Below are 24890 nucleotides of genomic sequence, written 5' to 3'. Positions count from 1 at the left end.
TTGTTACAAAAAGGAAGGTATAAAAATATATTTTTGAAGAAAATATTTATCATTTGAAGAGAGAGAGGGGAAGAGATAGAAATAGCATGTGAGAGAGAAAAAAAGAATTAGATGAAGTGGGGGGGGGGGGTAAATATATAAGGAAAGAAGAGAGAATGAGACGGGGTATGGGGAGGGAGGGGAAAAGGAAACAGACAGAAAGAGAGAGAGGAGAGGGAAAGAAAGGCACAGAGAACCAATGAACGTACAGTATAATTACCCTTGTAATATGTATTATTTCAGTTTTGAGTTTTTAAGACAGAGTTTTAAATCCAACAAACCCAATATTTTAATAATATTGTTAATACAATAAAGGTCATTTAAAATCATTTCATCAATATTAAGGTCAAGTGACAAAAATTTTAATTTCCACCTACTTCGCCCCCACAGGGGGGGCAACAGTAGACGGACAATTCAAATTTTTGATCACATGACCAAATTGTTGAAATAATTTTAAAATCCTTTATCGCATTCACAATATTACGAAAATATGATAAATAACTATTAAACTACTATTTTATGTTATAAAGAATTTGTAGTTATCGATTTTATATAGGCGATATTTAAAGAAATCCAAGTACAAATTTTTCCACTATTCCCTACTGATTTATAGTTAGTTTATATTTAGGCTAATTGTATATCCAAATATAAATTGTTTTTGTTTTGATGCTTGAATATATAAATAAAAGAATTATGAAAAAAATTAAGTGTAAAATTTTTGTTAGCTGAATAAGATAATTTTTTCACGTATTAATTAATTTAAAGAAAGAAAGAAAAAACAAAGATTTCTTTATTGTCCGTCGTGTTTTTGTGCCTTTTATGACAAACCTTTTTATAATAGCTGAACTTTTTAAATGTACCTTTATGACAAATATTTTTATGACAAACATACCTTTATGACAATTTTTTTTTTATGACAAATGTACCTTTATGACAAACGTACCTTTATGACAAATGTACCTTTATGACAAATGTACCTTTATGACAATTGTTTTTATGACAAATGTACCTTTATGACAAATGTACCTTTCTGACAAACTTACCTTTATGACAAATGTTTTTATGACAAACGTACCTTTATGACAAATGTTTTTATGACAAGTGTACCTTTATGACAAATGTATTTATGGTAAATATATTTATGACAAGTGTATTTATGACAAGTAATTTTATGACAAAAATTACTGAGCCAGTTACAGCTCTTAGATTTGGAATGGCAGTTGTTTTAAAGAGGTACAATATGGAACTGTGAAGAAATGGCGTCGGAACCGCCGCTCCCTCAAAAACCGCTGTTTCACGCCGAATTTTTTTTTGCCTTTTCTCGCAAAATTCAAACAGAAGGAACGACAGGACAATGGAAGGCTGCTAATGCAGGAGAGGAGAAGTGTGGTTTTACTACAAGTATGATGACGTTCAATATATTTGCACTTGCGATTTTTTAATAATGCATATTTGAAATATTATAAGTTTCAAGTGAAAATATAAGGGAAATTTTAAGGAAAAAATAAGTTTATCTCAGATGATTGAAAGCGTCTAATTTTTTGATAAAAGACAAAAAAAATTGACAGGAAATGGCAGTTTTCGTCAAAAGCAGCAGTTCCACAGCCATTTCTCCACAGTTCCATACTGTACCTCTTTAAAGCAACTGCCATGTCAAATCTAAGAGCTGTAACTCTTTATTTAGTTGAGTTCCGTTGACTTTAAGTTTTGGCATGGAAAAGGGAATGATATTCTGATGAACAATTCTAATGGAAAATTTCCCCACGACCCCTTCCCCTTTACCTCCCCTTTTTACCCACCCCTCTCCAGATAAATGAAACACTTTAAAAGGTTTTGTGATTATTTGTAGAAAACTTTAAAAGATTTTGTAATTATTTGTAGAATTTATTGTTAGAAAAGATACCCCTGAGTTTTGGTTTCAAACTTTCAGTGAAGATTCCTATGATAAATACCCATCTAATCTATACATTGTTTTGTCCATCTGTATTATTATTTGGGGTGCTAGATCGATTCTTAGATTTTCAAACTTTTGTGATTTTCTCATCTCCTTTTCAAGATAGAGGTCTGAAATATTCAGGGAATACTTAATTATACATTCTACATGTTTTCACCAAGTTTTATTAGGTCTTATCTATTTATTGGGGTGCTAGATTGATTCCTAGATTTTTAGGTTTTCATGAATTTCTTGATTCCTGTTCAGGATTGACGACTGAAATTATCATAGATTGAATATGCTCATATTCCACATGTCTCCATTAAGTTTTATTAAGATTGGTCTATTAATTACGGTGCTAGATCAATTTCTAGAATTTTAAGTATTTGTGATTTTAAAGGTTTCATGATTTCCCTATCTTATCAAGTTTATTGTATGACACTGCTCTATAGTAAAAGTTTTCCTGATATCCATTTATAATTTTTTAACTTCTCTACTTATGGATGTAGTCATCCTCGTTTGAGTTCTTACTTATTTTTGATTATTAAAATCTAATAAAGTTTGACCAGTACCAGTACACCAGCATTATCAAACTTATCAAAGTGTATGATGCATGATAATTAACAGAATCAAAAGCTTTCATTACATCAGGAAATACTACGACAACATAGCAGGGAGTAAGGGAGGGGACAATGGATCGAATATTCAATTTTTAAAGAGTCTCAGACTTTGGGGACTGGCTTAAAGGGAATGTGCACAAATACAGCGGATTCTTACTGATTTTGGAGACTTGCGCATCAATGCCCCGCTAACTAGCTGAGCTAGTTTTGAATATGCAGACAGAAAAGTTTGTTATTTATCGCTGGTTTTAACAAATATTTTTTATTAAGTTTTTTTGTATAGGGCTTGATCCTTTCACTGCATGTTCCTAGGGTTACTAATTAAAAATCATTGACTATATAACTTTAGCTTGCACTCTATGTTTGCGTTAGATCCTGCCTCTAGCAACATATTCTTATGTTTATTATTTAGTATCAATGATTTATATAAACTTATGCTATTTGTAAATATTCTTAATCTGTCATTATCACTGTATTTTAATATGTTGACTGAAATAAATATTTGATGTTGATGTTGATGTTGAAAGTTTTTGGGGAAATATGATTTTCTCAGCTTCTTTTCAAGATAGACGCCTGAAATTATCAGAGATTACAAAAGTTCCCATTCTTCATTTTTTCACTAAGTTTTATTAAGAATTCATTGGGGTGCTAGATCGATTCCTAGACTTTTAAGTTTTCACAATTTTTACCATTCCTATTCAAGATAGAAGTCTAAAATTTTCAGGGATTAAATAAGTTCGAATTCTGCATACTTCTATAAAGTATTATTGAGATTTGACCGCTGAGCAGTGAACACCTGGATTAAAGGTTAAATTACAACATATGTGCTAAAGGTTAAACTAATATACAGCGAAATATTTTCAAGTAACAGCAAAAATGCCAGCTTAAAAAATAACTATTTGTGAAGATCAATTAACCAGAATGTCAAATATTCTTCTAAAATTTGTTCTGAAAAAAAGAAATTAGTAATGCCAACAAAGCTTTTGAAGGAATGATTTGTGCCCTTGAAACCATCTTTGAGCATCGGGAGAAGGACTTTCACCCAGACGAACAGGAAGACACAAAGCAACAAATAAGAGGCCTGAAAGATGATAATGATAATCTCTGGCAAAGAAACCTGAAAGGCAACCTAATCTTGCACAGTCCTGACATCCCAACTAAAAATTTACAGACAATTATCAAATCAGACGAGACTCTGAAAAAAGAAAATAAAGCCATCCAAGAGCATTCCAAGGAACTTGTCCTAGAGCATTGTGGCATTGAAATTCCAGACAGCGACTTAGCAGCCTGCCACAGACTGAAAGGGCCGGGTTTTATTCTGGTTAAATTTAACAACCGCTGCAATGATAGTGCCTACAGCAAGCTGGTCAAGGCTGTTAAGAAAGGTGGGCTAAAAGGAGAAGAAAAGCGAAATGCAAAATCAAAAGAAGAAAAGGCAAATATCAAACTTCCTAACTTTTTCATCTGACGAAGGTGTAGGAGTATGATTATACAACATCTGAAGAAGCTCAAGAGAAATGGAGACATCAACGCATTCAGCTCAGACCAGAACGGGACCATCTGCATGCAGGTCAAGTGGGACGGCGGCTGGGAACCCATCACTAAGCAGTTCGGAGATGATGACAGTAAAGTGACCATAACTGAAAGTGAGGTAGACTTTTTTGTTCAAAAAATCAAAAAGGATAATGATAATAAAAAATTAGGACTTTATTTGACTTGTCAGAATTTAAAAATATTGTTATCTATATTACTTCAGAAAAACCTAAATATAATTTAAATATCGCAACCAGTAAGCTACTTTAATGCCATACCCTGTAAATAGCTAGTATTATTTTATATCATTTGTGAAACTTGTAAATATATCAAAAAATTAAATGAAAATTGGGCCAAAAGACAGTCAAGATTGACTTTAAAGGCCCTGTAGTACAGTTACCCTAATTATGCCAATGTAAATAAATATATCTATAAAAATTGATGTAATTTAAAATGTATTAAATTATTTGTAAAATTAATCTGTAATGTACTGCTAATAAATAATATCGGGGGACTGCCATTTATACATCCAGCAAATTTACAGTGATTGTGTTTTCGCCAGTGCAATGGATGTATTTGTGACAAACTGAATTTTTACTGTATAAATGACAGTAAAATCGATTCTCATGCCATAAATGCATCCAACACTGGCAAAATACATCCAATATTTTTATACATATGTCAAAAATACATCTGACACTGGCATTTACACATCCTTACATTTTCAATTATATGTCATAAATACATCCAACACTGGCATTTATACATCCATAGAAATTTAATTAAAAATTATAAGAAAACAACTTTTACATTATTTGAGTTATAATATATTTGTCAGGTTAAAATAAAAAGCATTATGAAGATTTAAATTATAATATATATGCCAAGTTGTCTTTTTCAAATACAAATAAACAGTTAATAAATCAACCTGTAAATAAACTATGAACAAAGATGGTTAATGTTTAGCTTCCAAATTAAGAGAATTAAGATAGTTTGAATTTATAGAAAAACTAAAGATTAGCTTCCAAATTAAGAGAATTAAGATAGTTTGAATTTATAGAAAAATTTGGGATAGGAGAAAAATATTGAAATAAGCAGGAATATAGGATAAACTCATTTTAAACAACAGCTATATAAGTCTGATTATTTAAAAGCATAATGAACATTCAATGAATATTAATCCTCGTGTTTAAAATACACTGCAGAGTTATATTTTAATATTTTATATATTCTTCTGAACATAATAAAAATTTTATGTTTTCCAAACTATTTATCCCTTTCTTAAACCTTACCCTACCCAAATCTCACAACACTATTTTATAATTTTTCTAGAAAATTTACAAGGCTTAGTCATATCTATAACATTTAAATTAAGATTTATTTGATCAAATGTTTGTATTTTATTTATTGAAACAATGAAATCTGTTATTTTATCTTTAGTTATTTAACTGAATTGTATTTTAATGAAACTAAACACCTTTATTATTGTCAGTAAGATTAAATTAAAGCTGAAGCGTACTGGCCATGATAAAAAGAGTGAGATTGGTAGACAATATGATTCTTCAAGATTAAAGGACCCTGTGATAAAGAATGAATTTGTCTTAAAACTCAGAAATAGATTTCAGGTCTTAGAGGACCTAAATGACGAGACTGAGATCACATGGACTTCAATTAAAGAAAACTTTCAATCTACTGCAAAGGAAATCCTAGGACACAAGAAACCAGAGAAAAAGGACTGGATCTCTGATGAAACATGGAACAAAATAGAAGAGAGAAAGAAGCTTAAAAATAAAATTCATAGTGCTCAACATTTGGCTGACATGAGCAATTTAAGAGCTGAATATACTGCTAAAGATAAAGAGGTCAAAAAGTGCACAAGGAAAGACAAGAGAGATTACATTGACAATCTGGCTGAAAAGGCCCAAAGAGCAGCTGACTTCGGTAACATGAAAACAGTATACAACATAACCAGGCAACTAAGTGGAAAATGTAACAAAAAGATTGGTGAGACTATCAAGGCTAAAGATGGTAAATTACTCACTACAGAAAAAGAAGTTGCTGAAAGGTGGAAATCGCATTTTGAAGAAGTGTTGAACAGACCTGAACCAGAAATTACTGCTGAACCAGAACCAGGACATGAAATAGACATAGACACACGACCACCAACTATTCAAGAAGTTAAAGCTGCTATACATAGTCTAAAGAATGACAAAGCACCTGGACCTGACTTAATAACTGCCGAAATGCTTAAGGCAGACATAGATCTTTCTGCTAGGACTCTAACTGATCTCTTTGATAAAATTTGGAGGCAAGAAAAGATACCAACGGACTGCTCTAAAGGTATAATCATAAAACTTCCTAAGAAGGGAGATTTGAACAATTGTGATAATTGGAGAGGAATTATGCTGCTTTCTATCCCAAGCAAGGTCCTATGTAAAATTATTTTAAACAGAATTGATGAGAAAATCGACAATAAACTAAGAGAAGAACAAGCTGGATTCCGTGCTGGAAGGGGCTGTGTTGACCAAATTTTCACCCTTAGGACGGTTATTGAACAATGTGTTGAATTTAACAAGCCACTCCATGTAAATTTTGTTGATTTCTCTAAGGCCTTTGACTCCATACACAGACAAACACTCTGGAAAATACTAAGAAGTTATGGTATACCTGAAAAGATGATAATTATGATAACTAAATTCTATGACAACTTCCAAGCCTGTGTTTCAGTTGGAAACAATAAGACATCTGATTTCTTTAGAATAAGCACTGGAGTTAGACAGGGATGCATTTTATCACCTATTCTATTTATATTGGTTATTGACTGGGTGATAAAGAAAACCACAGAGGACAAAAAACGTGGTCTCCAGCTGGGCATACTAGGACACCTAGAGGATCTGGACTTTGCTGATGACCTGGCACTGATTTCAGAAACAATCAAACATCTACAAGCTAAAACAGATAGACTAGTCAAATATGCAGGACAAGTCGGGCTCTTTGTTAATGTCAAGAAGACCGAAATTATGAATATACCTACAAACCCTGATCAAAATATAACAATAAATGGTGAACAATTGAAACAAAGCAACAAATTTACCTATCTGGGGAGTGTTATCAGCAGCGAAAATGGCTCAAAAGCTGATATTAAGACCAGGATTGATAAGGCTAGGGTTGCTTTCAACAGTCTACACAACGTTTGGAATTCAAAGAAACTTGCTCTGAAAACAAAAATCAGACTGTACAACAGTAATGTGAAATCAGTTCTTCTTTATGGAGCTGAATGCTGGAGAACTGTGAAAACTGAAACAAATCAACTTAATGCATTTCACAATAGCTGCCTAAGAAGAATTTGCAAAATATTCTGGCCAAACAAAATATCAAACATTGAGCTGTATGCTAAGACCAAGTGCAATAGTATTGAAGCAGAAGTGAAATATAAAAGACTAAGGTGGCTAGGACATGTGCTCAGAATGGAACAAAATAGGTTTCCAAAAAAGTGCTTAAAATGGAACCCCACCACTGGTAAACGTAAACGGGGACAACCAAAAATGACCTGGAGGCGGAGCACTGAAAAGGACCTCTTTAATTTGGAATTAACATGGGGAGAAGCTGAAGCACTTGCCAAAAAAAGGAATTCATGGAGGAACAAGGTGTCCGTATTCTCTGGACTTAACAGTCAAAAAGAGAGATGCGCCTGATGATGAAACACCTTTATTTAAACCTCTAAAGATTTTACTTTTCTATATATCATTTCAAAATTGATTTATAATATACAATATCCTATTATATAAAGTAGTAAGAGTTTTTTGTCTGTCCCGAAGGATCTCGCTAACCGCTGAACCGATAACGTTCTCCTTTACAGTGAAGCTTCTTATAGGCCCTGGGAAGGTTTTAAACTATTTTTGGGGAGGGTGTTTTCACCCCCTTCCCCCCAAAATATTTTTTAAACATTTTGAAACTCAAATTTAAAATGGGATGAGGTCGACTTTTTCACCTTCTACCTTGAGTGCCCCTAAAGGTTTCTAGGGGCGAAGCCGCTAGTTTAATATACAACATTTAAATATAATTTTTTTTATTTCATAAATAACATTTTCTACTTTTCATCCCTATCTATAATACAAAGTAGCTTGATGTCTGTCCGTCTGTCCATCTGTCTGTCCGTTCCTCCCTTAAGATCTCGGTAACCACTAAACCGATTGGATTCTACTCTTCAGGGAATATACCTACTGGTCCTGTGGTGGTTTTAGGCTATTTTCTTGGGGGGTGGGACACCCCCAACCCCCTTAAAAATAAAAAAAATTTACCCCCCAAAGATTTTTTTTTTACATTTTTTGTAAAATCTCAGTAACTGTTGATCAAATTGGGCTCAACCCTTCTGGGAATATACCTACTGGTCCTCTGGTGGTTTTAAGCTATTTTCTTGGGGGGTGGGACTCCCCAACCCCCCCAAAAATAAAAAAATCCCCTTTTCCAAAATTTTTAATTTTTTAAAATTTTTGTAAACAAAAACCAGTAATTGGGGTGGGGGAACCCCACTGCAACATGGGGCGAAGCCCCCACAAATCCCCCCCCCAAAAAAAAAATTTAAATATTTTTTCTTTAATTTTAATTTTTGTGTATGCAAACAACCTAGGTTTCATTTTTACGAATTGAAATTTTTGTGTATACGGAAAACAACCTGGGTTTAATTTGTACTACAAGTTAAAATTTTTGTGCATAAAACGCACAACATGGGTTTAATTTGTACAAATTAAAATTTTTGTGCATAAAACGCACAACCTGGGTTTAATTTTACCACAGAGTAATTAAACAAAGAATAATTTTTTTTGAATATTTCTATTTAGGAGGGTTGACTTCCCATTACTTCATAGGGCGAAGCCCCTAGAGGCTAGGGGCGAATCCGCTAGTTGTCCTTAAAGTAATTTGTCTAACTACGCCTACCACAATACAAAACTGTATAAAAAGTCGTAAGAAATTAAGACGGAAAAAACTCGAGATATTTGTTTGTTAGGCACGTAATGCGTGGACCTACCTTTATTGACCACCTGCGTAAATGTATTGATGTTTTGTAGGGAGCATCTTGAGAAAAAGGGAAGTAAATAGGGGGAGAGTTACTGAAATAGGACAAAAATTTAAAACCTATACATACTGTACAAAATCTAATTAATTTAAATAACTACTAGCGGCTTCGCCCCTAGCCTCTAGGGGCTTTTTTTCTGAATATTCAGGGGAGAATTTTAAAAATTTTCTTTACATTTTTTTTTTAGATATTTTTTTGTATTTTTTAACATTTTATAACTCTTTATAACATTTTATACCCCTTTATAACATTTTATAACTCTTTATAACTTTTTATATTTATTTAAAACCTTTGAATTTTTTCTTTTTTTTTATTGTTTTTTAAAATTTCTTTGCCATTAGCCTTTTTGGGGCTTCGCCCCTACAGGAGAAGGAAGGTTTCACAATCTTTTTGAATTTGATAAAACAAAGTTTAAAAGAAGAAAAGAAATTTAAAAAAAGAAAAATAATTGAAAATATAAAAAAGTATAAAAAAATATATAAAAACATAAAAAATATTAAAATAAGAAAAAAATATGAAATTTTTTTGTGTTGGGGGGGGGGGGGAATTTCAATTTTGGGGGGGTTGGGGGTGTCCCACCCCCCACGAAAATAGCTTAAAACCACCACAGGACCAATAGGTATACACCCTGAAGAGTAGAATCCAATCGGTTTAGTGGTTACCTAGATCTTAAGCTTCAGACGGACGGACGGACCGACAGACAGACAGACATCAAGCTACTTTGTTTTATAGATAAATATTCTTATAAATTAATCTAGATGTATATTTGCCAGTGTGGGATGTATTTATGACATATAATTGAAAAAGTATGTATGCGTAAATGCCAGTGTCAGATGCATTTTGGACATGAGAAAAAGGAACAAAACATTTTGCCAAAAATACATCAACTGTAAATTTGCTGGATGTGTAAGTGCTATAGCCCCAATAATATCATATTATTTGGTTGGGGTGCTAGATCGATTCCTAGTTTTTAAAGTTTTTTTTCAGCTCCTAGTCCAGATAGATAGCTGATATTTTCAGGGATTGATTAAGTTTACATTTTACATATTTCCACAAAGTTTCATTAAGATTTACTTATTGGTTGTGGTGCTTGATCGATTCCTAGATTTCCACACTATAAATTATTAAAGGTTTCATGACTTATTTTGTTTTTATTTTGTATTATACTGCTCTATAGTTCATTCCGGATGTCCATCCATAATTTTTAAGCTTCGCTTCTTACTGTTGTCATTCTTGTTTCTTTGAGATGCTACATAAGTTAAAAATTGTTGCTGGACTCCCCGAACACACTGAGACTTGTATCCTGTGGTTCTCTGTTATGAGAGTGTTATGCAGTAAGATTGCTTATCCCTAAAGCCTCTGTCTTGTCTGCCACAACGATCTTATCATTACCAACAAACAGACAAAAAATACTTAAAGATTAGCTTTGCTATTAAACTAATAACCTGTTAAATTCACAAAATATTCTTTTTTAGGTGGAATAGTTCCCTAAATCATGTGTTTTATCTTTAGAAATTATTTTGTTCCTTTCTGAAACTACCTAATCAAAAGCTTAAATATCATATGCTTTAGTTTAAAAAATAATTTTTTTCTACTATCATAGAATCATTTTAAGTGTTCTAACAAAAAACATTATTAATTATTCGTGATTTTCATTGCCATTATTTGAAAATGAATATTTAATTTTCTAAACCTTTTGGACTTAAACTTTAGGACAATATTGAAAATGTAAGTGATTTTTGAACACCCTTTATACATATTTATGTATTTAATATAGATCGGCTGGTGTCTGTTATCTAAAGAGCGAGATAGTTACAGCAATTTATTAGATAAATTTTCATTCCTGTAAAATAGTAGCTTCAAGCTGCCTACCACATTGCCTTGAATAGTCAGTAATTACAGGATCTAATCCAATCACTGTGTCTTCTTCTGTTGTCCACCTTTAAAAAAAATAAATATACATTTATAGAAATAAATTTGGGGTGCAGCTACGGGTTTCCTATTGATTTTTTTTTGTAAAATATCTTAATTTAATCAATTTTGTATATTTTCCATAGGATCTCTAAAAAATTAAACACACTTTTAAATGATATCTTTTGGGTATTAAATTTGCATTTTTGTAAACAATACCAATAATTAATAATGGGAAGTTCAATACACAAAGGGGGTATTCTGTTCTATAAAGATGTGTGCTCTGAGACTTTAAAACTGGAGTAGAACTCTAATATTTACTACATAGCTTACTTTCCTTAGGAAAAGAATATTGACAAGAAAATTTATGGGAAAAAAATGATACCTGAATATCGTTAACAAATTCATCAAGTGCTAATTTTTAGTCAAACTGACAAGATTCAATTTTAACATATCATAGCAAAATTAGAACAGATTTTTGAGATATCAGAGGCATGGGTAACAAGTAACACACCAGGCCCGCCCCCCCTCCCCCAACCTAGCTCTCTGTGGGCACAAACTGTGGGCCTAAAAATTCACCTATTCATAGATTTCTAAGGCACCATGCTAACCATGCAGATATTTTGGTCTAAAGCTATTATAGATATAAACTAACTTTTGTTTAAAAGTCATCCAATGCCCCCCTCGGGTGCTGAAACACTTTATAAATGGGCGTAATCTTTTTAATTTTTAAATATGGCCAATTGTGGTATTCGCCACCCAGAAGCCCATAATTGTATAGTAACTTCGCTTCCAATTTGCGGGCAGTCCGAGAGATCTCCCCTAAGTAGGAGGTGGGGCCATTTGAACCCCCCTTGTATTAAAGTATTTATAGTTTGACAACCCTATTGTGTTTAATCTGATTTATCTTGCTTCTGCCCACCCCTCTCAGGGATAGGGGATAAAGATTGCCCATTATGATTGTTGTATGTATATCTTTAACCTCTGATTTTTAGTATTAGTTATTCCAATCTATGCATTGACCATTTTGTTGTATTAGTACTTTGTGAGCTCTGAATAAATCAACATCTCAAATTATATTCTATTTGTTATTTGGTGATATATAGAGAAGCTGTGCTTCTCTATAACTACACTTGTCCATGTCTGTTCACACCGCCGTAATACCCGGACTCGGGAAGCGGCTGAAAACTCCGGCCGCTACCACACAATTATTACAAAGATATTAACTTTTTAAAGAATTATAAAGAAAATGATTTTAAAAAGAAAATCTTATATGTACAATTAATTATTATCATTTTGACAAAAACAAAGCATTCTACGAAGTTTACGTGTTTTTAACGATATTCAGATATTGATATTTCTTTATTTTCTTGTCATTAGTTCTTTTCAATAAGAAAGGAAGCTATATACTGAATTTTAAGCAGCTGTCCTCTAAAGTGATAGAGGTCGAATTTCTTATTTTCAAAATTTTCTTTCTTTAAAATACATTAATTTCTGCACAATATTATGTTTCAGTATAATCAATGCATAAATCCCTTCAAGAATAGCCAATTTAACAGAATCATACTTTAAAAATGACAGAAAAGTAAAAATAATTATTTTTTCTGTTGATTTTATGGTATCTGAGCATATAAAAGGTAACACCCAAATTTGCCGTTTTTTAGTATTTTCATCTATTTTCCTTGAAATATAAAGATATCTTAAAACTGATTGATTGGGCTTGTAAAGGTGCCATTTGAGTATCTTCTGTCGAAAAAGGTCTGATTTGTGAGCATTTTTGACCAAGTTGTGGCCAAATTATAAAAAAACATAAAAAAAGGTAAAACACTTTATTCTACAGGTGTTGAGAGTATATTTTTGATACATCCCAGTTATCACAAATTAATCGTTAATACCAATATACCTGTAGCATCCTGGGCGAGAGTTAGGAATTTCCAGACTAAAATGGACATCTTGAGATTCAATTAATGGCAGATAAATAGCTTCCTGGTCTTCAACATCCTAGTTTACAAAAATTAATTGTATATCCCTAGTGTTGGAGAATATTTGATTTTTTTTATGATAATTCCTGATGCAGACGACAATCTGATTAAAGGATGTTATACAAGATTGACTATGGATGCAACTATACGTACAGGGTGTCCCTCATAATCTGTTTTTTTGAAACTACACCCTTAATGTTTAAGCTATTTTATTAAAATAGATAGGAACTCTAGACTAATGATTGTTTTATAGGATAATTTTAAAAATTTGCAAATCTAACACAGGTCTCCTTAACAAAACCTTAGATTAAAAAAAATCTCCAAAGAAACGGACAACGGGGCCTTCAAATAGGGTACAGTGGTGGTCAGAATCCGTTTGAGATTAAATCTTAGCTGCTCCTTCTTGCCAGATATTTCAATTTGAAGTTTTGTGGTAAAAATGCCTAAAATTGCAAGGATTCCTAGGATATATGCATACATGAACACCTTAATTCATCAAATAAGAAGGGTGAGTTTAACATTTGAAGAGTTAAGATATCTTTTCATATGTAAACTACACACTACATCCCCATTTAAAACAATTTTTACTACTATTAACTTCAATAAGAGTAATGAATAAGGTACTATAAGCTTAAAGAGGTTTGTCCAATTTAAAACTTATCCTAAAGGCTGTTACCCTGGAACCAGAAGAAAAAACTTCAGTTTAAGTTTACATATGGCCCAAGTTACTTTTAGTAATATTGCTCCCCCCCCCCCCCCCCTATACTCTTACAACCTACAAACTTTAGGGTGGAGGGAGGGGGGAAGCATAGTAATGCTATTATGTTTCTTAAAAACTAATTGAAGTATAGTGGGAAAAATTTTTATGTAAGGTTTTTAGGCCAAAAGTTTGTAGAAATTATGTTGACCACCTTCTACCCCCCCCCCCCTCCCCTTTGTCCTAACCTAATGGAGGTGGTGGGGGGGTGGCAAAAGATCATTCTAATGTGTTTTAAAAAACTATTAGATATATATATAAGCTTTTGGATTTGTATTGTTGTAGGACCCAAAGCACAGTTACATATATTGCTGACCTCTTCCCCTCCCCTCATAAATCAAAAACATAACATTTTGCAAAGAGAGAAAGGGGGGAGGGTTGCAGCTGAAAGAGTACTACTCTGTTGTGTTACTAAGAAACCGCTATAATTATAGCAGCAAAGCAAACCTTTGAGATATGCTTTGGTAGGTCAAAAGCAACTTTTACAAAATTTGCTTTAACCCCCCCTCCAAGCCCCCCTTCCCTCCATATTGCTTTACAATCTCCCCCCCCCCCCTCCAATTAAGTAATAGAAGCAAGTATAGCAATACCCTTTTTGATTTAAATTTTAGTAGGTCCATAATTACTTCATACTTGAACAAATATTGAGAACCTTTCCCCAACTTCAACCAACCCCATCCAGAAAAATTATATTGCTGCACAATTTCCTCCACCCCCATAAAAATAATATTAAATTATTGCTTGCCCTCCCCCTTACTTTTAAGCTACCCTCCATAAAATCTCACCACCTGTGTTTTACTCAGGAACCGCTAAAGCATTAAGGAGCAAACTTTGGAATAAAGCTTTTAGATTTCCAAATTGCTCTATATGTATTACCTATTCAATGTTTGGGGAAGGAGCAAAGGGTTGACAATATTTCTTTTATTAGTCCAATAGGTTGGAGGAGATTATGCAGCAAAATAATTGTATTTGGAATAGATATTAGGGTTGTAGTTGGAATAGATATTTAAAAAGTAAATATGGGCCTATATAAGTTAAAATTATAACCCTGAATATCTCTAGAGGTTTCTAAATGATGCACAATATTATTTACCTATGCCACTATTTCCAACAGATAGAGGGGGTTGGTTGCAGCAATATTTGTAAGAGATTTTGATGCCTACTAAAGTTTATGTACTAAAGCTTATATATTTCTTTAGTGATATCTAACGAACTCTGCCCCTTCACCCCCTTCCTATTAGATTTCATTAGGAGGGGGGGGGGGGGGATTGGGGGTAGTCAACAATATTTCCAGAAACTTGGGGCCTAAGAATCTTACATACAAATTTTTCTCACAATACTTCAAGTAGTTTTGAGTAAAACATAATACTATTACTTTGCCCCCCCCCCCCCCGACCCCTTCCCCCTTAAATTTATGGGCTGTAAGGGGTGGGGTTAAAGGGGGGGAGGGGGTTGTGAGTATTTTAAAAACTAACTTTAGCTACATGTAAACTTGAACTGAGGTTTTTTCTACTGGTTCCAGGGTAACAGCTTCTAGCTTAAAGTTATAAACTAGACATTGTACCTTTTTCATTACTCTTGTTAAAATAATTTTTTAAAAGTTTTAAAATTATCTAAATGGGGAGGGACTGTGTAGTTTACATATGCAGAGACATCTAAACTCCTCAAATGTTAAACTCACCTTTTTATTTGATGAATTAAGGTGTTCATGTATGCATATATCCTTGGAATTCTTGTAATTTTAGGCATTTTTACCGCAAAACTTCAAATTGCAATATCTGGCAAGAAGGAGCAGCTAAGATTTAATCTCCAACGGATTCTAACCACCACTGTGCCCTATTTGAAGGCCCCGTTGTCCGTTTCTTTGGAGATTTTTTTAAATCTAAGGTTTTGTTAAGGAGACCTGTGCTAACCAATTGGTAATACATACAAGATATGTAGATATTTGTGAACTTTGCTACAGAAAGCCAGTTATATTGGTGTGCATTAGACCTTTTCATGAAAATACACTTTTTCGAATTTTAGTCTTCTGCTAACCTAAAAAGTGCCTAGAAATACATGTACAAAATTTCAGCTCTCTATCTCTACTGGCGACCTAGCGCCAGGCATGTAAAATATCAACAGATAACGGTAGCACGGCGGTTTTAATAATATCTCAGCAATGTGCAGGTTTTAAGCTCTTCTGCATATTTAAGTTTAAACACATAAGGACAAAGATATATTATCCCAAAAATCTTTCGTCAAAGTTTATTCTACACCTAGCGCAAGTCAGTTTTCTAAAATCATGCATTTTATACCTGTGAAAATAGAAATCGCCAGCGCTAGGTGTAGAGTAGACTTTGACAAAAGATTTTTGGGATATTGTATCTTTGGCCTTATGTGTTTAAATTGAAATATGCAGAACATACAACATTACATACACACGCTTAATAAAGCTACAGTGCTAAACTATCTATTTTTAAAAGCGAAGCTTTTCTATAATTAGGGTCGGTCCGTCCGTACGTCCGTCCGTCCGTCCGTCACGGATAGCTTTTTTCGTTAATTTAGACATGTTAGAATTGTCCTATCGATTTCAAATTTTGCATGGTGATTCCTGTAATAGTCAGTGCGATTTAGAAAGCGTAGCAACTCTATAACCATTACCAAAATGTCCGTACGTCCATTTTAAACATGTTGATTTTTTTACTTTTTTAAATAGCTTTTTTCGTTAATTTAGGCATGTTAGAATTGTTCTATAGATTTCAAATTTTGCATGGTGATTCCTGTAATAGTTAGGTACGAGTTAGAAAGCGTAGCAACTCTATAATCATTTCCAGAATGTCCGTACGTCAATTTTAAACATGTTGATTTTTTTTACATTTTTAACAACAAATTTGTATGTGACCTAATTATCCGATTGGTCTGATTTTTGGTATACTGATTCCTGGGACAACAAAGTACAATATTATAAGCGAAGTAACTCTATAATCAAGTCCTAAAAATGTAAGTATGTCCATAATCATTATCCTGTATCAAGCAGTTTTTCAACAACTTTACTTACAATTTTGCTTTGACTCTTATACATTCGCATTCTGATTATTCAGTTCTGACATTATACAAGTGTTAATGTCCGTTTGTCCTACCGTTTCAGAGCTTCGCTTTTATGGATGTTGTCATCCTTGTTTTTACTTCAATCTATATTACAATTTAAGGTTGCTTCGCCCCTAGTTATTAGCGCAGCTTTCTTGTACTGGATAATCATATCAGTCCGTTGGTCAACAAGATCCTTTGGTACAAACAGAAAGTCAGACACGCATCCTGTTACTTTTTTATATAGATTTGTAAGGAAAACAAATACATAATCATATTTAAGGTATAAAATTTACAATCTATGGGCTAGTTCATTATTTTTTTTTATTTTTTTCATGAAACAGTTTACTCTTATATACATCTATCTATCCTTTTATTTGTCTGATCTACCTATCATTTTTAACATCTATCTCTCACTACTTTTAATATTTTACTTCTTGGGATTAGAATTTCTTTTTAATTTCTCGGATATGTAAAAAATGTTATAAAAAAAGGAAAAGTACATTTGGCATTATCTTCTTATCGTTTCGTTACATGGTAGTATAAACAGCTTTCCGTGGAAATTAAAATGTACAAAGTTTAAAACCAGTCTAATTAGCTCTGAGATTCCGAAGGCCTGGGCTAACAGAACTGGTTTTAATATTATAATTATATATTCCGGTTCTTATCCAGCGGATATTAATCAGTTTCGAAGCCAGACTGGAAATATAATTAAATTCAACTTTGCTTTGCTTGAAATCAAATTAAAAAAGTGGTGGAAAAGTTTAGACAATACCTGCTTGTACTCACCATTCAAAATTTAAGAAAAGTATTCAACATCTAAAGGCTACCAAAATATGAAAAGGTTTTATAAAATTTGGGTAACAGTATATTTTATATTCCAATCCCCAATCCCTCCCTGTTTTTTACGTGTCCAGTTTGACCACTCACATGCTCTTGCATGCACCTCAGGTTACGTGCTATTTGTGTAGGGCATATATGACTGACACAGCTCGTGCGTTTTCATCTTTGAACTAATTAATCTATAATGCAAAGTAGAATGATGTCTGTCTGTCTGTCTGTTTGTCTGTTTGTCTGTTTGTCTGTTTGTCTGTTTGTCTGTTTGTCTGTTTGTCTGTTTGTCTGTTTGTCTGTTTGTCTGTTTGTCTGTTTGTCTGTTTGTCTGTTTGTCTGTTTGTCTGTTTGTCTGTTTGTCTGTTTGTCTGTTTGTCTGTTTGTCTGTCTGTCTGTCTGTCTGTCTGTTTATCTGTCTGTTTGTAGCGAAGGATCTCGATTGGGTTCTCCTTTACAGGGTAGCTTCTCATAGGTCCCGTGAAGGTTTATAACTATTTTCTTGGGGGGTGGGACACCCTAACCCCCCCAAAAATGAAAAATACCACCCCCCCCACAAAAAAAAAATCTTTTTAAAACTAAAATTAAAATAGTGGGGTCTACAACCCCCCCCCCCCCATGGATGGAATCATTTTTAACTTCTTTAGTCATGACGCGGTGTTGGCCGAGATTCTAACCTATCACCTCCCCGGCGACAAGCGGATGCGCTACGTGTTTAGCCACGATTGTGGTTTTTTTCTCACCCTATACAACTAACATATTACAAAACAATTAGAGTTTTTCTTGCATTTTTGTTTTATGTTTTACTTTTTTAGCAAATATAAAGCTAAGATAAAAGTTGTAAATTTGCACTAAATCTCAAAATAACCTAAAACTTGCTAATTAGCAAGATAGAGAATTTATAAATATTTGGCAAAAATGTGCGAAAACACTTTTTTTAGGCGAGAATTTTTTGATTTGCTAAAGTATACAGAATAGCAAATATAAAGCTAAGATAAAAGTTGCAAAATCGCACTAAATCTCAAAATGTGCTGAAACTTGCTAATTAGCAAGATTACAAATTTATAAAAAAAATTTGCAAAAATGTGCGAAAACGCTTTTTTTGGGAGAATTTTTTGATTTGCTAAAGTATACAGAATAGCAAATATAAAGCTAAGATAAAAGTTGCTAAATCGCACTAAATCTCAAATTGTGCTGAAACTTGCTGATTAGCAAGATTACAAAGAAGTTGTATCAACTTTTTTGCTTTTTATTTAACATAGCTAGCCGGTCCTTTTAGTAAGTAGTAGATGTAAAATTTTTCATAGAATTCAGATATGCAATCGGTTTTTTTGTAGACCTCTTATTTTTTAAGTAATTTAAGTTTTTAAAAAAAAAAATTAAGTCGGTTTTAAGGTACTAAAACGCAACAAAACAAAAGAAGAAAATGGCCAGTATGAACAAAAATAGTAAGATCTTTAATTTGACACCTTACTTTTAAAATTCTGTTAAGTAATTATTGAAAAAATCTATTTTGTTAACCTCGGATTAATCAAAACTTTGAAATTAAAAATATCCTCTCATAGGCATAAAAAGTATGTGTTCATATATACTTTTAGAATGAGAAAAATAATACGAATTCATTCTAAGCAAAATTGAAAAACTTTTATAAAACTAAAATAAAAAATATAAGTTTATTTTAAGAATCATAATTTTCGGCTTTAAAGGGTTAGCTTGAATAAAACCTGAACTAAACCTAAACAAAAGACAATGCAATGTAGCAGATATTTTTTAAACACAAGAAACAATAATGTATTTTTAACTGCATTGTTTTGAAGTTTATAAACAGACCGATGCATATTTGTTCATAATTTTTCATTCTTTACATGTTCTGTAATATCACTATATTTATTGCAGTATCTATTGTATATATTGTATGAACGTTCTCCTGTTTTTTTTGGAATTCTATTGGTTAACTTTATAGGTTAAGCTTCGTGATTCGTCAATTTTCGCGATTTGTGATTGGCTAGTTTAGTAGTTACAATTCTTAAAATAAACTTTTTATTTTTTTTATTTTTTATTACAATTTTTTAAAACTTTTTCAATTTCGCTTAGAATGGATTCGTAATATTTTTCTGATTCTAAAGGTATATATGAACCCATGTTTTTTATGTCTGTTTGAGAAAATATTTAGGTCTAAAGTTTTTATTAAACCGAGGTTAAAAAAATAGATTTTTTCAATAATTACTCAACAGAATTTTAAAAGTAAGGTGTCAAATTAAAGATCTTACTATTTTTGTTCATACTGGCCATTTTCTTCTTTTATTTTGTTGCGTTTTAGTACCTTAAAACCGGCTTAATTATTTTTTTTTAAAACTTAAATTACTTAAAAAATAAGAGGTCTACAAAAAAACCGATTGCATATCTGAATTCTATGAAAAATTTTACATCTACTACTTACTAAAAGGACCGGCTAGCTATCTTAAATAAAAAGCAAAAAAGTTGATACAACTTCTTTAAAAAAAAATTTGCAAAAATGTGCAAAAACGCTTTTTTTGGGAGATTTTTTTGATTTGCTAAAGTATACAGAATAGCAAATATAAAGCTAAGATAAAAGTTGCTAAATCGTACTAAATCTCAAAATATGCTAGAACTTGCTAATTAGCAACATGGAGAATTAATTTCATTATTGCTAAATCGCAATTATTAGCAATTATTACCAAGATAGCTAATTCACAAGGTTTTGTTTCTTTATTTTTAATGTGAATTAGCAAGTATTAGCACATTTTGAGATTTAGTGCGATTTTGAAACATTTATCTTAGCTTTATTTTTGCGATTTCGCATATTTTAGCAATGAAAATTATTCGCAAAAAAAAGCACATTTTCGTAAATATTTTTTTGGCCTGTTAGTTGGCTATTTCGCAAGGTTTCAAAATATATGCGATTTTGCAAACTTTCGCAAACAAATTTTTTCGCAAATATTTTGCGAATTCGCCATTTTTTCGCAATTTATTTGTGAAAGTTGGCGAAAAATTCGCAAATTTTTCGGTTGGGGGATGATCAATATTAATGAATTGATACAAAGTGCTTAAAAATTATTAAGATACAAAGAGATTGGTAAGTGTTATTTCATATCTTTCTTAAATTTTATTTTATTTATTCTTTTATTAGAAAATTTATTTCATAAATATCTTATTTCAAGAAGAAGTTAAAATATTCCCAGCCCCTCCCTCTTTCCCTTCCTTAATAAAATTCCATATGAGTTTTCTCACACAAAAAATTTTACAACATGTTTTAGATGCTTTTTTTTTCTTTAAAGAAGGTGTATCAACTTTTTTTTTATAGCTAGCCGGTTCTTTTAGTAAGTAGTAGATGTAAAATTTTTCATAGAATTCAGATATGCAATCGGTTTTTTTGTAGACCTCTTATTTTTTAAGTAATTTAAGTTTAAAAAAAAAAAATTAAGTCGGTTTTAAGGTACTAAAACGCAACAAAATAAAAGAAGAAAATAGCCAGTAAGAACAAAAATAGTAAGATCTTTAATTTGACACCTTACTTTTAAAATTCTGTTGAGTAATTATTGAAAAAATCTATTTTTTAACCTCGGTTTTATAAAAACTTTAGACCTAAATATTTTCTCAAACAGACATAAAAAACATGGGTTCATATATACCTTTAGAATCAGAAAAATATTACAAATCCATTGTAAGCAAAATTGAAAAAAAGTAAAAAAATAAAAAAAATTAAAAATAGCCAATTGTATTTTTTGTTCTGGCAACACTATCGTCTTCCCTTTTTTACCCCCTCTTTACCCCCTCTATACCCCCTTCCCATTTTTATACTCAATTCAAAAGTTAAGACGTTGCCTGTACAATATAATATGATATTTTCATATAATTCCTTTTATTGTAGTTTATATACTATATTGTAAACTTTTTTTTTCAATTTTGCTTACAATGGATTCGTAATATTTTTCTGATTCTAAAGGTATATATGAACCCATATTTTTTTACTTGTGAAATGATAAAATTGAGTTCAAAGTTTTTATTCTCGTGGGTTTAAAAAAATCGATTTTTTCAATAATTACCTGACAGAATTGAAAAAGAAAGGTGTCAAATTAAAGATCTTACTATTTTTGTTCATAATGGCCATTTTCTTTCTTTTTTTGTTGCATTTTAGTACCTTAAAATCGACTTAATTTTTTTTAAAAAAAACTTAAATTACTTAAAAAATAAGAGGTCTACAAAAAAACCGATTGCATATCTGAATTCTATGAAAAATTTTACATCTACTACTTACTAAAAGGACCGGCTAGCTATAAAAAAAAAAGTTGATATAACTTCTTTTAACATTTATTAATTATCTAAATAAATGTTTTGCTGACAAATTAAATAGTGCAAATCAAAACAAAATTGAAAGCCCATATCTTAGTATAGATTTAAAATGTTCCTATTTTGACAAAACACAACTCATTAATAAATTTAAGAATTGCAAGAAGATAAAACTCTTAAGCTGAAATCTTAGTTCCTTACCCTCGAAATTTGATGAATTTAAAGAATATATCAATTTTCTTCTTCAAAACAACATTTATTTTGAAGATCTCTATAAACTAGAAAATTATAATTTTGTCTTCTCATCTAGAAAAAAGGGGAAGGGAGGGGGAATCTATATTCATAAAAAACACAGGTTTTCTGTAATTGATGATTTATTATATTTTGAAGAAAATCTTTTTGAATCTTTAACATTGAAAGTTATTACTGAACAGAAAAAAAGCAATATAATTAGTTGTGTCTATCGTCCTAATTCTCCAGTACGAGGCATGAGTTCTAATGATCAAATGGAATATTTTATTGATAAAATATCAAATTTACAAGCAGCAATGTCATCTTATAAAGGTGACTCTTATATCATGTCTGACTTGAATTTAGATCTCCATAAATTTGAGTCTCATGTAAAAACAAATGATTTTATAGAGAACACTTTATGTAACGGATTTTTGCCTTTAATTAATAAACCAACTAGAGTTACACTTGCTGTACATTGATTGATCATTGTACATTGGAATCTGGCGTTATTCTGAACTCAATTTCAGATCATTTTCCTATTTTTCATGTTAGTTCTCAAACCCAAAAAACAGAAAAGCCTAAAACATTTATCAGCAGGGATATAACAAGTAAAAAAAATAATCAATTTAATGCAATGTTAAACACGAACAACTGGGGTAATGTTCTGAATGTTATAAACCCGCAAATTAGTTTTAAAAATTTTCATGAAATATTTGATTGTGCTTTTAATTTACATTTTCCCATCAAAGAAGTTAAATTTAATAAAAATATTCATAAAATAGAGGGATTTATGATTTCTAGGCGAAAAAAATTGAGCTGGGGTCAATTTATTCATAAAATAAAACACCAGAAAATAACATTGCATATAAAACATATAGGGACATATACAATAATGCAATAAAAGATGCAAAGAAAATTTTTTATAGGGAACAACTCAATCAAAATAAAGAAAATCTAAGAAAAACCTGGCAAACTTTAAGACAAGTAATCTCAAAATCAAATGACAAGACATCTTGTATAGATGAAATAATAGTTAATGATACATCTTACCAGTAATAATCATGATATTTCTAACAAATTTAATACTTATTTTACTTTAATTGCTGATGAAATTGCCAGCCAAATTAACCCTTCCCCACTTAATCCGTGCGACTTTATTCCTGATACAGACAGTGTATTTAAGCTAAGAGAGATAAATATTCATGTTCTTTTTAATTTAGTGAAAAAAATGGAAAATAAAAAGAGCTCTGACATGTTTGGATTATCAAATTGTTTATTTAAACAAATTATAAATAATATTACCGTACCTCTTGTTCACATTATTAACCAATCACAATTAAAAATTGCTAAAGTTTTGCCAATTTTTAGATATAGTAACAGCTCTAAAATGGATAAATGTAACCCTGGCAATTATCGTCCAATAAGTTTGCTACCTATTTTTTCAAAATTGTTAGAAAAAATTGTATCTGAACAACTCACAAGATATCTTGAATTTAATCAAATTATCTATGAACATCAATATGGATTTCAAGCCAAAAAATCTACACTACATCCTATGATTCACCTATTGAATTATCTAGGACAAGCAAAAAATGAAAATTTAATTACTATTGGGGTATTATGTGATCTTGCTAAATGTTTTGATACAATTTCGCATACAATATTATTAAAAAAAACTTTAAAAAATTGGTATTCATGGCTTAGAATTAGAATGATTTAAAAACTATTTAAGTAATAGAAATCAGTTTGTTTATACAAATGGCGAAAAAAGTGATTTATTAGGAATCAGCAAGGGTGTCCCACAGGGAAGTATTTTGGGTCCAATTTTGTTTCTAGTTTATATCAATGATATTAAAATTGTACTAGCTTAATGACACTACTCTTTGCAGATGACAGTAATTTTTTTATATCAGGAAAAGATTTGGATGCGATAATTGAAATACTCAACATTGAACTTAAAAATATCTGTGATTGGTTTCGTTGCAATGAAATGTCTCTTAATCCAACTAAAACTAAATTTATGATCTTTAATAAAAGGGAGGATTCCATAACTTGGGAACAAATTAAAATTAAATTATATTTTAATAATGAAAATGAGAATGATACAGATAAAATTAGATATTTGGGTTATATCAACCAACAGAGTGAAATTCCTGCAATTAAATTTTTGGGTGTGTTTATTGACTCTTAACCTAACTTTAAATACCATATCGAATATTTAAGGAAAAAATATTAGAAGTCTGTTTTTAATCAATAGAGTTAAACATATATATTATGTGAAAAATCCTTAGTAACACTATTCCACTCTTTTATAAATAGTCATTTATTGTATTGCTTGCCAGCATGGAGCTGTGGTTTAGAATCATTTATTAAGCCTATAGCAGTTCTACAAAAAAAAGCTATTAGAATTATCCACAAATCCGCTTATAACAGTCATACGCCACCTTTGTTTAGGAAAATTAATGTTTTGCCTATTAATATACAAAACTACTTTTTTTTTATGATTTTATTCGCTGGAGGCTACCAAATTCTTTTGATGGTGTATGGATTAGAAATAAGCTAAGAAATCAGAGACAACTAAGAAATTCTAATA

General features: G+C 31.4%; 1 protein-coding gene across 3 annotated transcripts in view; it reads right to left on the bottom strand.

The window, feature by feature from the left end:
• Positions 1–24890, bottom strand: part of LOC145329037 (nuclear pore membrane glycoprotein 210-like) — a 70512-nt gene that overhangs the window by 34044 nt on the left and 11578 nt on the right. For all 3 annotated transcript variants that reach the window (XM_080173054.1, XM_080173062.1, XM_080173069.1), the window contains exons 2-4: positions 13017–13114; positions 11048–11142; positions 10648–10692 (exon numbers count right to left, since the gene is read on the bottom strand). In XM_080173054.1, the coding sequence (XP_080029180.1) occupies positions 10648–10692; positions 11048–11142; positions 13017–13114 (238 nt within the window). The remainder of the gene's footprint in view (positions 1–10647; positions 10693–11047; positions 11143–13016; positions 13115–24890) is intronic.

Source organism: Acartia tonsa, chromosome 1 (genome assembly GCF_053477335.1).
Source record: "Acartia tonsa isolate MP-2025a chromosome 1, ASM5347733v1, whole genome shotgun sequence".
In the NCBI taxonomy this organism is placed as follows: domain Eukaryota; kingdom Metazoa; phylum Arthropoda; class Copepoda; order Calanoida; family Acartiidae; genus Acartia; species Acartia tonsa.
Note: the sequence above shows the minus strand (reverse complement) of the source record. Positions and strands in the feature narration are given on the sequence as shown.